The sequence below is a fragment of the Lissotriton vulgaris genome (genome assembly GCF_964263255.1).
Source record: "Lissotriton vulgaris chromosome 8 unlocalized genomic scaffold, aLisVul1.2 SUPER_8_unloc_1, whole genome shotgun sequence".
Lineage (NCBI taxonomy): Eukaryota > Metazoa > Chordata > Amphibia > Caudata > Salamandridae > Lissotriton > Lissotriton vulgaris.
In genome coordinates this window covers 2717151-2737619 of record NW_028240615.1, presented here as the reverse complement: position 1 = coordinate 2737619, position 20469 = coordinate 2717151, and the positions used below count along the sequence as shown (strand labels likewise).

Here is a 20469-nt window from a genome sequence, read left to right as displayed (position 1 = left end):
GTGCCACTTACTTTACTTTATGTTGATGGTATTGTGCTTAGTTAATGTAGCTCCTACAGTCACTTTGTACCTCAGAATGTCATACATACGGAAAAAAGGAGCCACCCTGTGCCTACATAGTATATTACAGGCATACATTCCTTCTGGGCTTGTGCCATCAATAAAATGCAAGCCAGATGTTTTTGCTTTGTAAATGCTTATTTCATCCGTCTCCATTCTGTTTTGAAGATCAAAGGGAACCATGACTACTATGACCACTAAACTGAAGGTACCCAGCTTTACCTACAAGTCACCATCATTTATAACCAATATAATTACTGACAATTTGCTTGTATACCTCAAACAATAGAAGTAAAATTAAACTCCATGAAAAATGAACCACTAGCCTTCTATGGATCCAGACTCAACCACTCACCCTGAGTCAGTCAGCACACTGCATTAACAACTTCACGAATTCCAACATATCATTCCTTTCATCCAACCTGGGAACTGACCAGTAGTAGCAGAAATTATTATAAACTAACCGACTACATATACATCATGAACACGGACATGCCTATCTAATCTGTCATCTCAATAATTCTTCAAAGCTTTGAGGCAAGATTGGCAGATAAGTAGTTCTCGAGGAAAAAAAAAATCTCATGAGGTTGCATCCAATCTGCACATCAAAGCCGGCAAGACTTTTAAGGCTTTTCACATGTATCCACAATGACATAATACAGCAGTAAAAAAGAAGCACATCAACCATGGACTTACAATGCAATTTCATTGATCGGATAAAAAAACGTCCCACCGATATCCAAATAGGCATCAAATCTAAAGGATGTAAATTCATTCACTCCAGAGATCTTCAGCTATGGCAATTTCTGCCAGCATCAATTAATATGACGTCAACAACCTTGAATACAGTCCCCAAAAAAATGAACTAACAACTTGGCTATACCTTCTAAGGACATTCTCCTCCTACCAGGTAGTGCTTGGAGAGATGAAGTTCCCAAAGGCAGGAATGTGTGTTACTTCATTCATAAGATAGCTCCATCACTTACATAATCCATTCATTCACATAATTCAATCACCGACTTGTTCATTCCACAGGCCAAAATGGATATACTATTGAACTTTCCAGGGAAACATTGGTTAGACTTTTAAAAACAAAGGTAGGCCATTTAACTGCATATTGGTCACGCTCAAATACCAAGTTTAACTTACAATCTGTTCTATTTTTATGACAAATTCCTTGGTTTCCGGCAGGTATTTAGCAAAATACCCTTGGAAAAGGGACTGGGATAGTACTTGAAATCTAAGGTAGGTAAGGTTGTTCAAAGTGAAAGTGGCATCAAAAGGTGCAGACCTAATTACAACGTGGGTATTATGCTCCTAAATCATCACAAGGATAACAAAAAGTCTGAGATCTACATGGCGTATGTGGCTCCTGTGCATTAACTGTGTATCATATGGTAACAGTGATTATACCAAATGTAGCTGTCATATTTCTAATTGAAACCTCAACCAGAGTGTTTTTGTTTTGCTTGTAAATTCAAACCTATCTCTAATACGGTTTGGTCTCTATAACCTGGACCTCAAATTGGATTAATTCCCATAAGCACTAGAGCCAATCACACCAGAGTTTCTAAAATAGTCAGTTTTCAGTGCACGCTCTGTGCTGCATGTAGATGCAGCCATGGTAGAAATATCCTATTACTAACTGGTGAATCTGCACTACCAGGTCAGAACAGAGGATATGCATGACAAAGGACTTTGGAGCAAGTTCTCTGGAACTGGCCTTCCAACCTGGGGCCTACAGGTGTATAACCAAGACACCTGGGCCAAAGCTCCTGCCTCTTAGGGAGGAGATGCAACAATTCCACTATGCCCCAAAATCTGCAAAACGACTAAGAATTAAAATAGTAGCAATTCAGCACATTAAAGGTCAGATTTAGGACCCTAAATTGCATGCACAAACGGGTTTGCGACCTGTTTGCGCATGCAAAATGGCCCAGGGCCATGTACAATTTCTAAATAGAGAGTTACAATTTATTTGAGACTCGCTATTTAGGAATTGTGAATCGCTATTAGGAAGGGGAGTTCCCTTCCTAATAGTGTCCGCAAAGCAATGTATGAATGTTTTGTGACCGTAATTGCGGTCTCAAAACACTCGCAAATTACCACCCTCTTCAAGAGAGTGGTAATGCAGTCGCAATTTTGAAGGGGTCCCCCTTCCACTTTGTGACTGTCTCTAAAAATATTTTAAGGGCAGGCAGTGGTCCCAGGGACTGCATTTTTTTTTAATGCTTAATTTAAAAGCAGTCCCAGACATGGTGATCTGCTGAGCCCAGCAGGCCACCACTCTTGGGAGGGCCTGTCATTCCCAACGGGCTCACAAATTGCGAGAGGCTCATTAATATTCATAAGCCTCGCAAATTCCCCATTGGGAATCGCAAACATTGTTAAACACACTGTTGTACATGCCAAATAGAGCCTCGCAAATTGCGAGTCGCAATTTGTGAGGCTCTATTTAGCAGGTTGTACATCTGCCTCTAAATGTATACAGACACCCATTTGCATGCATCATAGAAGGTATATAAGAGAAAAGATAGATCTAATTGCAAATAAAAAACACCTGGGTAAACAAATGTTGACCATCACGAAAGAAGAAGCTACAAATGCCATGCTGTTAAAAATCCCGAAATCCCAACCTGTCAGGAGGGGAAAACTTGTCACTGACATGATTCTTGTCATATGTCAGAGCGTTTCCTGGACCACACTGCACTGAGATACCATAGCTGGAATGTAAGGCAGTAAATCCAAAACAGCGACTTGAAAGATATACTGATAAAAAAATATTGCCTGAACAGTTAAACAAGAATCCTTACATGTATATATTTCCTATTCTCAGAAGACGAAAGAAGATAAAATATATCACTCTGATAGTTTTAATCTGAAATCACAAAGATATATTAAAACGTTACTTCGACTTGATGATCCAAGCAGCCCTAAGGGACATTAGAAAGAAAAAGCCATCTGTGGGAAAACATGGTTGAAACGCTCTGGAAATTACAAAAGATACACAATTGATTTGATTAATATGCAAAAATGACAGAACGCGTTTCCTTTCCTTGGAAGGAAATCCACTAAGTGGCAAATGTAGAAAACAGCACAAAATAAACGACAGTCAGGATGCCAACGGAAAAATAAAATGTCACAACAGAGAGGCATGTGTTTTAGGTCCATGCATTCAAATTCAATGGGATACAGGTTTGCACAATACGAGGCAGAGCGGAGAAAGGGTAGATTGAAGGCTTTATTTCTTCAGACATTCAATACCAACCCATCAGCACCTTGTACATAAAGCTGAGATTGGCGAAACAATCAGAATGCTTAGAATGCCTTGTTTACCTGCAAATTAGTTTCAGAGAAAGTCTGAAGCATAGCATGCCCGTGCACCTGAGGTGGATAGACAGGCTTGTGTTAATGTATACAGAAGGGGGTAGGTGAAGCGGATACTAATAGCTTAATTTCTGACATGGTGCTAGGCATAAACAGTAGTTAGTTGCCGATTTCCATCATACATACTTCTCTTGTACCCCCAATTATGGGACGAGAAATTAAGAATAGTTAACAACCCGAGCAGTAGGCAATAACAATTAATAAAGAATATAAGGGAAATTCAGTAAGTAGTTTCCAATATATCAATTGTCATTGTTAAAAGCACTGCTTAGGGAACATACATATTTTGCTAAACCTTTGCACAAGAATTAAAACACTATTTTCCACATACATGTAAAATATAAAGCCCTGACGTATGTGCCCATGTAGACATATGTGGACGACTAGAGCATTGTTTATAGAGTTTTAATACAGTGCCTTCAAACTTAGCAGAACAAAAACTACGCAAAATGAACAAGTCTTCTATCAGGAGACACTAACAAGTACACACATGGCTCTGAAAAAATGGCAAACGGGACACGAAAAATAGACTAGTAATAATACGTTTCAATTACATTTGTTGTGGGTCCCTCTTCGTTTTCAGCCACGCAGCTCTGGAGGTTGAAAGCTAAATCATTGCACTTCACAAGTATTCGTTTGCCAAACTTCTCTTCAAATGGCTTCACGTCTGGCTCAATACCGGAAAAATCAAGTTTCTTAAAGAGAAACAAAATATGGATTAGTTAGAAGAAAACTTGCCAACAGACACAAAAATAATCTGATGCACAACTAAAAAAACAAACCTACAATCAAATTTTTGCCCAGCTGGCAATACACAGTACAGAATTTCTACCACTCGATCAATTGGAGAATAAATATATAGCAGTATTGATGGTGTCCACTGACAGAATTCAAACACACGTTCATTTTCACCTCAGGAATATAAAATTAAATATTACCTTCCATTGGCATTACACCAAGGTACAATTAAGACGGGCAAGTGTGAAATGATTCCGTAACACAAGTACTCATGGTCTCCACCCTGAAACATGTACCACTTCAGTGATGGAACTGAGCTAGGTAGGATCCTGCTAAAAAGGACCCTACGCACCACCGATAAAAAGGAAAAGCTGTGGTAATCCTGAAGGGGGAAAAAAATCCCCACTATGGTTATCTCGTTCTTTAAATTATATTGGTTGACAGTGAATCTACCTGGCCAGTCTGCAGCAAGTTTGCATGGATCATTACCTCAGCAGAAAAACTGAGGTGCTAAAATTTCTGGCCATTCCAATGCAATGCTGCGAGCTCAGCAGCTTTTTTGGAGTCATATAATAAAGGTGCTGAGGCAGGCATGGAGAAATTGTGAAGGCAACTAAAGCTGCACCTCTGAAACACATCAACTCAAGTTTATTTTATGCATGTCCTTAGAGTACTCTGACACAGTGTAGGCCCTGATCACTTAGCTTTACTAAACTGCTCTATTTTCTGGATCTCCTGCAATTGTTCCCTGAGATATTTTCTAGTATGCATTGCTATCCCAGCATTACATCTGAAAGGTTCTGCCTCAAACTTGTCCACATGCGTCTAGTAGGTGACATCATATTTTCATCCGGCTTTAATAAGCGTGCAGGGATGCCATTCAAATTTTCCTTTACTGAAAACAGTGGACACTTCCTTCAGGATGTCCTTAGTAAATACAAATCGCCATGCCAATTTAGGCCAGGCATTATTTCGTGAGGTATGTGTTCCAGTTTCTGAAACATGGTGAAAATCATTACGGTCCCCCTTACGTTGGATTCAAATTTCCATTCCTTTCAGGACTTCCTTTCCACACATCCCGCCCCAATGTCGCTTCTTCCAGCACATCACAGCCAGGACTCAAACTGCACTACATCTGAAGCCAACAGTATAGGTCATATTGCAATCACTCTCTGTGTCAACAAGCACTATTTTATTTGGCCAGTCCATCGAGCTAATCTGCCCGGCACATCCGGATGGAACATAAAGAAACAACGAATCAAGAAGCATTCTTTCCATGCACGAACCTGTGTTTGATGTATTTTTCCACAGATACCACCAAAGCACTCGCACTCGCCGGAATTACAACCGCTTGCATCATGAAAATGAATAAACCCTTACGATTAAAAACATGTAATCCATGTTTACAAATCTGAAGCTAAGAAATGAAAAGTAAATATTCCAAACATGCATAGCTTACTGTATACAAATCAAATAAATCGGCAAATCCAATGATGTACTGAAAATCTAACGACCAAGCGCACATTTCATCATGGTCTTAGTCCAATGATCCATGGAGTAACTAAGGCACTGTAATCACTCTAAAGTGCTATTCATTCATGCATCCTTTCATGGCCCTCTCATCCACTAATGCAAGACAGAGAACTGCAGGCCATCGACCTAAAGCGTCAAATGCATAGGTATACTAGACCATAACCAACATTCTCTTTCGAAAACTGACGTCTCTTGCTTTATTAACAACATTTCTTAGGTGGTTTTACAAAATGAATTGTAGGCCCTCTATTGCTTACCTGTGTATCAGAATCCAAGACGAACAGCTTCACCCTGCTTTCATTTTTTAATTTGGTTTCTGCATCTCGGGAAATCTAAAATAAATAAATTAAAATAGTCACTCCATGTCCTGCTGAATAAATGTCTATACCTTTACATCACGGATCCAAAATTAACAACGCTGCCCAAAGAAGACATTACTTTCGTCATTCTAGCATGCAGTTATCCTATTTAGATAGTAACTTTCAAATGCACATGACAACTGTCGATGGGAGTCCGGTTTAAGATGAGCCATTCACAGCCAGACAAGAGTAAATCAAAAGTAAAGAAAGTGCTCATGGAATGCTGCAGCACTTGAACACCCTCTTTGAATTTGAACACAACACACACAGTACTTGGTGTCAATTTTGGATGTTTTCCTAGCAGGAGAACAAGTGTTTCTATGTTATCCGCGTTTGTATGTTCCAACTTTAACCGTCAACATTTCTGATAATACAGAGAAGAAAACATACGGGGGAATACGTTTTGGAGGATTAAAAGATGGAGGCACTTGCATCAGTTTCATAGATCACAGTCTCGTAAATTCAGCTGCATTCATCAGTTCAGCATTTGCATATTCTAATTTCTACTTAATGTATGGTATCCAAGTGCTTTTAGCACTAAACTCAAGTTCATGGATCAGTCCTTTCTCAACTTTCCTCATTTTGCATGACACGGTGCAGTGGCTGCACAATACTTAAATATACCAACAAATGTAGGATAGAGCCATGAAGAGCATAACGCACGAGGCTCCAACTTGCGAAATTGTGAGTGGGAGACAGTTCCAATGGCATGGATGAGTTAAGGAGAATACCTCCTCCAATGTTTTTAATCCGGTAAATGAACGAACGCTCAAAGAACTTGACAACAGAATTAGCAATTGGCTGTGTGGTTTTTATGATCATCTTGAGTATGCCTGAAAGTAAATTAGATTAAACTACAGAAAAATTCCGATATTGTAAGCCCTTGTTCCCCCTCACTCCAAAAACAAAGAACTGGGAGGCGTCTTTAAAAAAATACACTCCCTTTATATTTTTCCTTAGAATTTGATTTGCTGGGGTGTGCCTCTGTGCACACGATTCCCATCTATAACCTGGCTTACTGACTGACTCCACACCCGACAAACTGACATGCGAGACTGAATGATGGCATATGCTTCAAAGATTTAGGTGGGTGGGCTCGATAAAAGAGAAAAACACAGCCCTCTGCCATCACACTCTTCACCTTCCCAACTGCTAGGAAATCTGATTTCACAGCCTAAAACACAGGGAGGGAAAAATCAACATGTTCGACTACGATTCAAGCAAATACATTGCACAGAAACTAAGTTTTCATGAAGAGATATCCTCTAAACAATGCTTGCAAAAAATTATGAGGGTGGACTTTAGTGCTATCATACAAATATTTGTAAAGGTATGCGTCTTCAGAAGACCACTAATACTGTATTTGTTCTGGTGCCATCAGGCTCTGGTCTTTGAGAAACCTGAAACTACTTCCGGCTTAAGTCTTTGAGATGTAAGAAACAACTCACCTAGCAATGGTAGTTTATCCGTTTCACTGCCTGGGGAACGTCCACTTTAAGGTATGAAAATATGTTCGGAAATGGAGCTTGTCTTTGAAGTTGAATTTAAGGAGTTCAAAGTGCTACAAATGTCATGGTTGTCTAATGTTTAATCAGCCAAGGATGCATGGGGTCTTGGCTGAACAACAAGAAGTGAGTCCGCACTCAAGAGACGTGAGATTGTGTATAATAAATGAAGGAACTAGCCAAAACTAAAACTGGTACTTTCCGTAAATGCAACCAAAAAGGCAGTTCTCCTGGTCGACACATCTAAACTAAATTAAACATGAGCTCAAACTGCTGCAGAACCAATCTGGGTACGGTCATCTTTAAATCCCACTGAGGAGGTTGATCTGTAAATCAAGGAAGAAGATGTCTCAGTTCTTCAAAGCAAAGTCGCACAACCTTATTTATCAGAGGAAAGGTGTCACAGAGAGAATAGGTAATGTTCACAGGAATTAATTAGAATGTTTGTTTCAGCCAGATAATACATTAATGATAAGATGACATTCTAGCAAGATTTAAGCTCATTTAAGTTTCTGTTTGAGGCAGTGAGAGACTCTAATAGACCAGAAATTTGGAAGGCAAGGAAGCACAAGACAGTTCTGCAACAACAGTAGGTGTGTGGACAAGCAAAGATAGGGAGAATAAAATCGACCAATCATTATAATTTTGGAAATAGAAAGCTCTCCTGAATTTTCGAGGAGAGTTGTAAATGATCAGAAATTGCTTAAAAGCATAATTCTTCTTCATTAGTCTTGGCAACAGCATCTCACAAAGAGCACTTTCCAGTCTTCAACCAAAATACAAACTCTGGCTACTGAGTTAATTTGTGGTGGGAAAAGATCTGCTTTGGAATACAGTGAGAAGTGCTTTGCTAGAGATCTCACACACAAATAGATCACAAAAGGAATCTCCTAAAATTATATGCTTTCACAATCTTCACATCTATATTAGGCAAAACTGCAAGAATATAGTTTGTCAGATTCCCACGCTGCTGGTTTAAATGCATGACAGCAGCGTTATTTTGGATGTTAATATGTTCTTGTAACTTGGGAAGAAAAGAATGCCCACAAGCTCCCATTGGTTTAAATGAAGATCAGTCCTCATAGATCCCAAGTGGATGATAGTTGGCTGCCCAGCAAAGCTGTATTGAACCAGTAATAATCATGAAGTACGAAAGTAGATGAAATTAAAAAAATATTTTCAGAGGTTTGCATTGAGTCCACCCACAAAGGTGTCTTGCATTTGACTGGGAACATATTCCTCTTCCACTGTGGCTCCTGGTAAGGATCACAATTTAGAGTCAGATGGTGCTGAAGAGATGTGTGAATGCATGTGTTTTAAGGCCCAAGGGTTTCTGTCTGGGATCACTAAGCTGATACCGCATGGCGAATGCCCTAACTGCTTTGTATTAGCAAGTACACTGGAACTGTCTTCTTAAAATTATTTATTAATATACACCAAAGCTATTATTAAAACAGGAGGCAAAGGTTCAAGAAAGCTCATTCCAACTGTCACCCCGTTACCACAGCTTCACCATTTCAAGCCTAGGACAAACCACTGTATCATGGGAAATGGGGGAAAGCAGTTGAATGGGGAAAAAAGGGGGAGAACAAGAAAAGTACAGGGAGATATCAATTTGTCCTAGAGCCAGATTACTCTGGTGCTAGAAAAGCTGGATTCTCAAACAAGTCTGTGACAGCTCCAAAAAACTTTAAGCAATTGTCACTGCACCAACAGTGTTTTATTAACGTAGCCCTATGCCCCCCCTTTAATATCAAAATCCTCTGTGCATTCTCCACTAACTTCAAACCAAATTCTGGCCTTGGCATTCGCATAGATGTGCCTAATAAAATAAATTCACTCTACAAGGGTCAACACCCATCTCAATCATTAGATTCCACAATTTAACATGGTTGACACAATCAAAATCACTGGAGAGGTCCATAAATAACAAATAAATAAAACCTCTCCTTGCTAAGACATATTGTTGATAAGTAAACTTAAATTCAAAGACTGGTCAACTGTGCCCGCCCCCTTTCTAAAAGCATATTGGTTCATTGCCCTCACAGAGTTTACCTCGGTCTAATCCTCAAACCTAGTGAGGATAGTTCTCCCTGCAACCTTAAACAGTGAGTTCAACAGGTAGATTGGCCGTTAGCAGGTTGGGTCTCCCCTATCCCCCGGTTTATACATTTGAACAATCACGGAGGTAGACCAGGATTCCAAAGGGCCTGTCCTGCAAATCACTCTTAAAACGTTTGTCAGCAGTGGCCCCAACAGCTCCAGATTGCTTTTAAAAGAATCTAGCAGCAACCCATCTGGCCGGGCCTTCATAGAACCAGTCTGATAACTCTGAGGAATAGTGTGAATTTCCTCTGGACGTTCTGGTGAAGACATGTGAATAATGAAGGACAAGAAGGAGGGACTAAAGGCAAGTTCAAAGAATAGAAGTTTTGATGGTGTTCAGCACGCACTGATAATGTTCAATAAGCGCCATTAATGATGAAAGGGGGCACACTCTCCCCTTCTACTTGGGCATCATGCTCCTGGATGCTTAAATTAACTTCTTGCTTCCCTGAGGGAAAGTCAGTCTGACTTTCTTACAAGCCTTGGGTTGAGGATACAGAAGACATGACTAGCTGCACTTACAGAAGATGGGACTAAAGTTTGCATTTATTTCTTTCTGATTTTTTTTTATTTTTGCTCTGAAGATAAAAACCATAAAGTTCTGAGAAAACCAAGGGAACCTGTGTAATTTGAAAGGAGTTGCACTGTGTGGCAAAGATTTTGCGAGTTCAACTCTAGGATTTCACCGTTTGTGGTAAGGGTAAAACTTCCTACATAGATGTTAAACAAGCATTGGCATAGCTAATAGGTCTCGCTTTTTGGACCCTATAAGTATTTAGTTATGCAGCTGAATATCCTGGGTGCAACAACTCCAACTGTTGCATGGCTAAACACTTATAAGGTCCCAAATACGAGACCTATTGGCTATGCCAATGCTTGTCCTTGCAAGAGTTTGGGCCAGATAATCATTGCTGTGTAAAGTACAGGGCCCAGGCAACAGGGGTGAGATGTGGCGAATTTTCTTCTTTTTTCTTGCATTATGGATCTGCTCTGGCCGCGATCACTTGACTTCGGCGAAGAAGGAGGCGCTGGCATGAGAAGATCAGAGCTCTAACCCTCAGCCCCCGCCACAGACCAAACGTGAGCTCTACGCATAACGCACATCATTTACAAACTACAGAATGACGTCTAAATGAAAACCTGAAGATACGTTTAACATGTGCAAAATGATAGCGCTATTATTCCTTAAACGAAAAGTTATATCCTTGGTCGCACTGCAGTCAATGCAGTGTGGGAGGATAGAGAGGGTTGGGGGGTGATGAGATGGGGCATCATAAAGTCATTGATTATTTCTCTAGGTCCATCAAAATATCTGAAGGATTTGTACTCAAGATTTGAAAAACAAGACACTCAAGAAGAAACTACCACTAAACAGAACAAGCATTGGCCGCGCGGCCGTAAATGTAACGGTGCGCGGCCATGAAAGCGAAAGTGATTGGACACGCTCTGTGGTAATCACGAGAGTGGTGCGCGCGCAGCAGTGATCGCGCTGGAAGGGAGGCAGATGGCGGTTGCGCGCGTGCACGCTCGCGTGAATGCAAGCGCTAGGCCGGCTACGGCAGCACTTTGAAAACCTGTATACTAAATGTGTCTCCGAGCAGCGCATTGGCTGGCTCAGGCGAAACCTAAAAAAACATATTTACCATCTAAAGGTAAACCCACAACTTTGCCCCTATCATCATTGTGCAATTAGGATCAACCTGCCCAACTGATACGGCAGAACAGAAATGCCAATGTACAATAACCTGTGAATATATAAAGCTTAAATTCAAAGGAGCGTAGAATCTGAAAAATATATACTTTTTTACATCTAAATTGAATCTAGGTGGTCTACCATTAAAAGGGAGGGTGCAATTTACACTAAAGGAATGGTGTAATGTGTACTAAAAAGGGTGTAAATATTGGAAGTAAAATAGAATTGAGACTGGAACTAAATTACATTTGCTTCCCATCTTTACGTTTCTTTACAGCTTCAGGTCCCCATTAGAAGAAACTATTCTAAAATAATTCATCTTCATCGAACAAAAAAGTAGCCAACAAGTAAACTCCTCCAAGGTATAATTTAGGAACACAGGTTGAACGCATTTTAATTGATTTGGTTACGTTTTGCGCTACTTAAGTTCAAACATTCAAGGCACTGGCCAGAAAGGAAAGAGGAAAGTGTGCCTTTTCTTTCAAGTCAAAAATTAACCAAACAATCATCAAACAGCTAACTTGCTATCTGAAATTCCTCCTGTGAATAATCATTTTACAAACAGTGTGAATCCCCACGCACCTCAAATGAGTCAGGACACAAAAAAAGACACGCCAGCGAATACATGTAGCTCATTCCTTACCACTGCCCCGCTTCCGGCCCACATCCAAAATATCAAATGTTGTCCTGTTAGGTTTATGTGGTCCACTGAGAGCAAAACTAAATACTGAACAGCTTATTACTGCCGGTAAAAACCGATGAACTTGGCGTGTGCACTTATTTTATGAATTTAATGATTCATTAAAGAGTTCAAACCGCAGACCACAGAAACTAAAAACAGACGTGTTTATTTTTAAATGAGTAAGTATCCCATTACTGGCAGGGTAAACCAACGGTCAGGTGCAGGCCCATTTGCAATAAACAGTTTTTTAGACTTAAATTTTAAATCGGTTAGATCAGCGCTGCTGAAAAAGCGATTTGTGGGGAAATCTTCATATAGCAAAAACAGCATTTCACGCTACCAAAAGTTGAGATAAAATATTTGTTTATTCTTTTTTCATTGCATTTATATGCCCTGTAGTCTTTATTTACCTACCCTTGATATTTGCCTTAAGCGTTTATTGTTAAAAAACGTTACCTAAAAAATTGTATTCAGTGTTATATAAGTTAATATAACATTTTACTTATTCAGCACTCTAACTTTTATATGATGCCTTACCATGGAGGCCGCGGCGCCTACTGTGATCACTATGAACACTGATGAATCAGAAATTATACTCAATCTTACAGCTCATCAAAGAACATAGGCCTTATTTACAGTTTGACAGACAGAGTACTTTATGGCAAATGGAATGGAGCGCCTTGCCCACCTAACCCTGAGCACGCCTTCCTCATTTATAGATGGGAGAACCATAATGCTTCCTTCAAAGACTCAGTTGGGAGCATTACACTTCGCCCCATTTAGAGTGAATGAAACAATTTTTTTTTGTCAGCTGTCCCTCACCATCAAAACGTGGCGTTGAGGGACAGAAAAAAAAAAGAACCACCCCGATGCCCTGGAAGAAAACTCCTAGGGTGCGGGGGCCATTAGTTTTTTGCTTTTAATAAACAAACTCCATGATGAAGGAGTTTGGAAGTATTGTTGCGAAAGCACGAAAAGGATATCACTGAACAGTTGCCACAGGCTGATCCACTTCAAATTCCTTAACAGGGTATACTACACCCCTGAGAGATTGCACAGGTATGGGCTGAGAGAGTCCTCTGATTGTGAGCGCTGTGGGACTAGACAGGCTGACTTCTTTCATCTTGCATGGTTGTGCCCGGTGATAGCTAGCTTTTGGGTTCAGATTTTCAAGGCCTTAGTGGACATCACAACAGAAACACTAATCCCTGACCCTATGCTGGCGCTCCTGGGATACTCTCGACACTTGCCAAAGTCTATCAGAAGGCTGGTTGACATGGGTCTGCTTATGGCTAGGCGTAGGGTTGCTATCTGCTGGGCATGTGGCCCGACCCCCACTACGGCCTGCTGGTCTCGAGACATGGTATACTGCCACACGCAGACTGAAAATTATAGTCGACTACTTCACCCACGTAACCGCCCTAAACATTTTTGGGAATTGTATACAACTTACCTGGCTTCTAAAGAACATGGCGCTGAGTGTGAGGCAGACCCAGCCCAAGAGCAAATACTGGAGGGGATGACGGATTAATAGATATGGCCGTGAAAGGTTTTTGTGATTATTACAGGGTCTTACTTATTGTTTCTTGTCTTGATGTAGTGCTGTGCTGAGACGCTAGGTTTGCTGGGGGATGTTTATGTGAGATAGCAGTGGCTGTTCTGTTACCCAGGGGATTTTTCCTCGTAACGTACACTGTTAACATGAAGTATAGTACTGGGGTGCTGCCAAAAGGCTTAATGGATTGATTTAGTGTTTGTTACGTAAAAGCTTATCGAAGCAGTGTGTCTGATTTTTTTTTATCTGTTATTTGTGTTCTAGATCAAATAAAAAATAAAAAAAATAAACAAACTCCAACTTAGGGAGTTTGTTCTTGAAATATCAACATGATAAAAGTTTGGAGAATAGCCCTTAAAACCTCATTCATTTCATTGCAACAGGAATACACTAGAGTTCTATTCTGCAACGAAAAAGTGTGCCAATTTTAGAAATAGTGAGACAAGTTGCTAAAACCTTTTTCATGGGATTCAGCTGTGTATCGGTTATGACCATATGGCAATGAACATTCAGTTTCACTAGGGACCCACTAATATTTGCCCACATTCAAAGATTTCTGAGGCATTGACAGCCCCACCACAAAGTGGGGTGTGGGAGAGCGAGCGGGAAAGGAAAGACACCCACAAATAGAATGAGAACAGCAGAGACAAAAAGGACGAGGCTGGGGAACATCAACGGCTATCAATAAAATTAGGCAGGGAAGACAAAGATGAGGCTGAAGTTACAGATCAGGTTGCTCAAGATGTCCAAGCTCACCAAATGTAAACCTAATTTAAAAAGTGGCTTACTGATCGAAAAACTTTTAAGTTCTGGCTATTAAAAATATTTTTTTGAAGCTCATTCATCTCAGATTGTGGAGCTTGTTTATTCTTGCATTACCATGTACAATTAACCTGATGTTAATCGCAGTATGAGGTAGACCTGCAAGTCTCCTACGAGCAGGAAGGACAAAAACTTTATCGGTGTAGACCGCATTAGCATACAAGACTGGAACACCCACTGAGTGAGATCATGAAAACACCACGGCCCACACTGGCAGCATTCACCTCCAGCAACATATGTATCATAGAGGTATAAGCACCATACAACATACCTTAGCCATTTCCGATGGATAGCCATCCAGGCTGGACGAGGAGTTGTCCAATTTGCTCTGATCATCGTCTGCAAATTAAAAACATGTTTTTTTGTTAGAAAGCAATATTATGGGTATTTTCCAAAAGAACTCACGTATTTAAAAGAACAGTTAGTCCCTTACGGTCAGAAAGACTAAGTCCAGCATCTGTGTTTTGTACATGAAATCAGTAAATCCAATTTCAATTCAACCTTTTACGCTTTTTTATTTGCTTTCAATCTCACTTTTTACCTCAAATAGTCTTCAGTTACAGCTTCCATCTTGCAGCTCTGTGGTCGCTCTCTCTCAACGCATACATACACAATAGTGGTAAATCAAACAAATTGAACTGTTAACAAGAAACCGCACACATACTGATACACACAAACACTCACACAATCAAGATGCCTAAACTGAATTTAGGTGATCTGTATATATAATATTTAAATGTAACGTTTGAAAATCAGTCCTTAGCCCTCACTACAAACATCCGATCTTACTATATAATTGTATCACGGCATCTACAAACTAAACATAAAAATGAAAAGAAAACAAATTGGTTAACCAAACTTCCAGTGCCGTTTGAACCTTTTGTTGTACTATCACGAGGAAACAGCTATGTTAGAAATTGCACCCTACATCAAAGCAGGAGCGAAATTGTCCAAGATGTGGGACGGCCTGCATTCAAGGAAGATGATCTTATGCTCACTGACCAATGGAACATTTTAGAACGATTGTGGACTACAGGAACTCACTTCAGGGAGAAACCATGCTGAAGGGTGAGAGGTGCTGTTGATGGAAGACTTAATTCTCTAGCTATTGCCCAATAGATGACCTTAATACACTCAACAAATCTCTCTTAATGAACCGGTTCAGCATCCATCCTTTGGCCCCAAGACTAGGTCTATAACCAACCACTTGTCTTGGCTCAGACTGTATCAAGACTAGTTTTGATTCAACCTCACGCCTCTTCCTACTACCCACCTACACTTTATGTCTCTATCGTGCAGGTTCTTTTACATCCTTTTCTCCTTTTGTTGCTGATTTTGCAATGTTTCTCTTTCTTCTCATGTCTCCTTTTTAGGTCTCGGACTAGCGTTACACTGAGCAGCAGTGCTCGCGCAGCCAGAGATTTAATGTTTCTCAGTAGGGGGCTTGAACCCGCCCCTCTTCTCCATTGGCTGGCTTCCTAAACGGAGGCCAGCCATTGGAGGAGAGGGGCGTCATTCGGTTCAAGCCCGTTTTTTCCAGATTCGGGGGCGTGTTTTTTCTCTTCTTTCTTGTTTTCGTTCTCTCCTCTTCCCATTGGCTGGAATTTTACCTTCCAGCCAATGGGAAGAGGAGAGAACGAAAACCACGCCCCCGTATCCAAAAATGACTGGGCTTTCTCCGAGGCATTCCTGCTAATGCCTCGGAGAAAGATGGTGGTGCTTCAGCCCCTTTCCGTGCCTGCCCCCATTTCAGCCGACCCCGTCATCAGAGGCCCGAGCCTGAAATCCCGGGCTCTGGGCCACTTTTACCCGGTCCACTCTCGCGCTGAAGTACAGCTGAGGCGCTGCACTGTTTAAGGAGCCCAGCTTCAGCCCCTTTCCGTGCCCGCCCCCATTTCAGCCGACCCCGTCATCTGAGGCTTGTAATCCGCGGGGAGACTAATCTGCTGTTCTCTTAATCTTGATCTTCTTCTTAATCTTAATCTTCTTAATATTAATCTTCTCAATATTAATCTAATGTTGATGTATATTTTCTACGCTATCCGCCCGCGAGAGAGGAGCCGCGAACCACAAGCCCCTGGTTTTATCGGTGTCTGAGGGAGCGGAGACCCCCGGAGCAGGCAGGGGTGCGCGGAGCCGGACATCACCCGCCGAGAGGGAGGAGCCGCAGAGCGGGAGCCCCTGACGCCTCGACCCGGAGAGGCTCACCGGCAGCGGACCCCCAGGACCTTTACCCGCGGCGGGATCTAACTGAAGCACTTGGACGGAGCCTCCATGGGCCGGCAGCACCGCCCCCGGCCCGGAGGCTTTGGGCTCCTCCTCTGCCTCCTGCTACAGGTAACAGAGCACCAACTGCCCGGAGCCCCTTCAACCGAAGCCCCGCCCTGTCTGCTCCGAGCTTCCCCAAAGTCAGTAGCCATGCACATGGCCGGACCGCGTACTCTGGAGCGCCTCCCACGTCCAGGACTGACCCCACCGGAGCAGAGCGCCTTGACCCGTTACTCCTGGTGCAGTGTCGCCCTCAACCCCTGAGGGGCTCAGCCACAGCCCTGGCACTCTCCTTGCCTGGGGGCTCACCCACAGCACCCTCCTTGCATGGGGGCTCACCCCCACCCCACAGCACCCTCCTTGCCAAGGGGCTCACCCGCACCCCACTGCACTCTCCTTGCCGAGGCCAACACCCTCTTAACACTCCTCACAGTGAGTTTATTCACAAGACAATCACTGCATATTCATCAGAGGGGCTCACTCTCAACCCCTGCGCACTCGGTACTCCTCACACAGGGGTTGGCTCACTCCCCAACCCCTGCTCTCTTCCTTCGTGTGTTGCCCAGCCCCATACCGCTTGTCATCCTCGCCCTGGGTAATGCTTGCCCCTCCCCTACCTTATAGTTCTCCCTTAGGTCCGGCCTTCGCCACCCATCCCTCCCTTTCCCCTCTCTCTCGGTGTGAGACTGACCCCTAATCTCTGTTCAGTTTCCTGCATGTGGAGCTCATCCTATACTCTGGTCTCCTTCCATGTGAAGCTCACTCCTACCCCTGTGTCTTCCCCCGGCTGTAAGTCTCACACTAACCCCTGCCTGAACACCCCCCACCTCTTCCTTGCTGGGCGAGGAGTTTATTCCTTAACCCCTGGGTTGTTCACTCGGTGGGGAGCTCCCTAACCTTTTGTGACTTCCGTTGCTTTGGGACTCCCCCCTCAACTTTGTCTCCAGGGCTGCGACGGCCAATCCCCACTCTGACTCACAGTGAAGGTCACACTTGCCGTCCCTCCTTACTACATGGCTTGCCCCTTCTACTCTCAATATTGAAGGGCTCACCCCGTAGAAGTCCATCTGCTCTCGAACACCTGTGATCTACTTCTATGAAATGCAATTACACGCCCCAGCAACCCCCCCCCCCCCCCCCCCACCACCCTTTCTGGCTTTGGCCCCATGCCTGGTCCTGGAGCACCACCAGCCTCCATCTCGCACCGGAGACAGGTGTCTGCTTCTTTCATGGGCCCGACTCGTCTTTGGCAATCGCCACTTAGTTGAACTGCATTCTTTATTGTAGTGTGTACACTTCAATAAGGCTACGCACATCTTTGGACGTTCCACGTTTATGGCTATAGAAGCCCCCCCCCCCCCCCCCCCCAAAAAAATTCTCAACGAGTCATTGCCCACCGTTTGTCAACACTGCACCACTTTAGATGGCCAACGACTGTATTTAATAACATTCCACGGTGCATAGCAATGTTCATCTTTTAACACCTTCCAGTGAATGTAAACTGCAAACGTTAATTTTCTGCATATTGTGCATTATTTGATGAATTAAGTGGCGCATGTGACAATCCTATTCACATAGGAAACTTGGTAGAATCACATCCCCCCTCCCCGTAACATCCTAATTGTAGCTCTCCGAAGAAGCAATGTTGACCTTTCCATAGAGGTGTAAGGTTTGTATATTAGTTGAAGGCTGTTAGTTTTAAATGTAAAGCGTGGTGCTTCTCCTTGAGGTAAGTCAGTCTTTTCGCTGCTACATGCATTACTTTTTTTAATTTACTGCCTTGCATTTTTTATGTTTCACACTTTGCTGTGCTATAATAGACTGGTCATGAATCTCAAGTTGTGACGTCATGTAGATCATCTGAACCTTTTTTCTTTGCATTATGGAGTTGTAGTTCTTTTTTCGTACTTTGAAAAGCTTTTTTGCAAGTACTAGAGTGCAAAGAAGCAAACGACTGTAAAATCTCCTCACACGAACAGCTGTTTTGTAAGCCAACATCGCTTTATATGCTGACATTTTCAAGTTCAAACTTCTAATAAGATGCGCAAACCAAGTCATGGAATGCAAAATGGTCCTCCAAATAGATGTTAGTTATGGTGTCAGGTGCAATCGTGTGTGTGGTTAATAAGCCAGTATCTACAATTTGTAGTACTGTTGACAGTTATTACCATGGTTCACATGCCTTTCAACCTTTTCATTTTTGGGCACTTTTCTACAATTTTCCACACTCTGCATAGATGTCCAGTAGCGTACATTGAAACTGTTTTCAAATATGACTTTTCAGTAATTTTAAAGTGTAAAATGACTCCAATTCTAAGCCGATTGTAAAAGTTCTACCCCCCTTAGTACTGAAGTTGCAGCCAAACAGCAAATTCTAACTCAGAATTCTCAAATGAAAAGAATGGCTTCTGTTTTTAGGGGTTATGAACACATCAGTCCTTCTTCACGGGGGACAGTGGTTAAGGCAAGAAGGGAAGCCTGTTGAATGCTTCGTACCATGGGACGGGGAACGTAACTATTGTATGCACGATGCATCGTACGCAGATCCACCTTGAAATTTCCGCAAGATTATAAAAGCCAGCAAGCAGCTGGGACCTTTTTAGTCTGAAACCTAACTTTAATACTAACTACCTCTCTTGACTTGAATATTGTCTGATGGTTACTGCTTCATATAATGTCGGCATTTTTCATTTGCTTTGGTAATTTTTTTCATTCCTGTATGGATTTATTTTACGGCGGAGCAGTTGTTCTTTGGCAAGCCTTAGTGCTCAGTTTCACTCTCTATATGTAGGTATCGCCTACAGACAGCTTTTAGCCATCGTGTTTATACTTTGTGGACAATAGCACTAATTACAGCGGCTTTGGTTCAGCCAGTTAATTGGCTTTCTTGTCAGTGTCATCATATTTCATGGTTTTACTTTCCGTCCTTGTGCTTGCTCCTCCAGTTGACGCATAGGATCTATGCCATCATTTTGATTAGATGGCTTCTATTTTTTCACAGGTCCACACCAGGAAATGGAGGTCATATGTGGCTATGTCTGTGTGAGAGTGGCTCTGTGTGTGTGTAGGTGGCTCTGTGTGTGTGTAGGTGGCTCTGTGTGGGTGGCTCTGTGTGGGTGGCTTTGTGTGGGTGGCTTTGTGTGTGGCTCTGTGTGTGGGTGCAAATGCAATAGGTCTCGCATTTGCAAGAGATTAAGCTATTGGCATTGTAAATGACAATGCCATTTATTTATACGTTCTAAAAACAAAAACAAATAAAAATAATGTCATGAGCAATGCCAATAGCTCTAACTTAAACAATGACGAGACCATTGCATTGTAAATGCTTGTTCTTCTTTTGGCTCTCTTGCCACTGCTTAAAGTTTTGACGATAAAAAAAAATCTTGGACCCATAAAAGAGTGACTGTTCCTTCCACATGCAACCACCAGCACAGATTAGGCACTGAGGTTGTGAGATTTAGTTACAGGACAGTAGTTTATACCACAATGCATGAAACAGATGGGACGGCATGGACATTATGCAATAAACTGCTATGTTGACGTAGTGTAGTTCCCATATTCCCAATAGGCTCTGCGCATTGGAATAATATACACTATAGATTTGACACAGTGATGGAGCAAGTATTCGCACGTTACGCGACTTGCTTGTATTCAAGAACCTCAAATAGCCTTAACTTTGTAATCAATCTGTTTGTCTTACTAATATTGCTTCTTGAGTCTGTGGTCATTATAAAGAGTACAAACATTATTCAATGGTATAT

The 20469-nt window shown here is 42.1% G+C and overlaps 1 protein-coding gene across 9 annotated transcripts in view; it reads right to left on the bottom strand.

Moving 5' to 3' along the window:
• The window catches only part of DOCK9 (dedicator of cytokinesis 9), a 1255128-nt gene that overhangs the window by 580223 nt on the left and 654436 nt on the right, over window positions 1-20469 (bottom strand). For all 9 annotated transcript variants that reach the window (XM_086947866.1, XM_086947869.1, XM_086947867.1 and 6 more), the window contains exons 9-11: window positions 14712-14779; window positions 5976-6050; window positions 4002-4142 (exon numbers count right to left, since the gene is read on the bottom strand). In XM_086947866.1, coding sequence (XP_086803992.1) covers window positions 4002-4142; window positions 5976-6050; window positions 14712-14779 — 284 coding nt within the window. The remainder of the gene's footprint in view (window positions 1-4001; window positions 4143-5975; window positions 6051-14711; window positions 14780-20469) is intronic.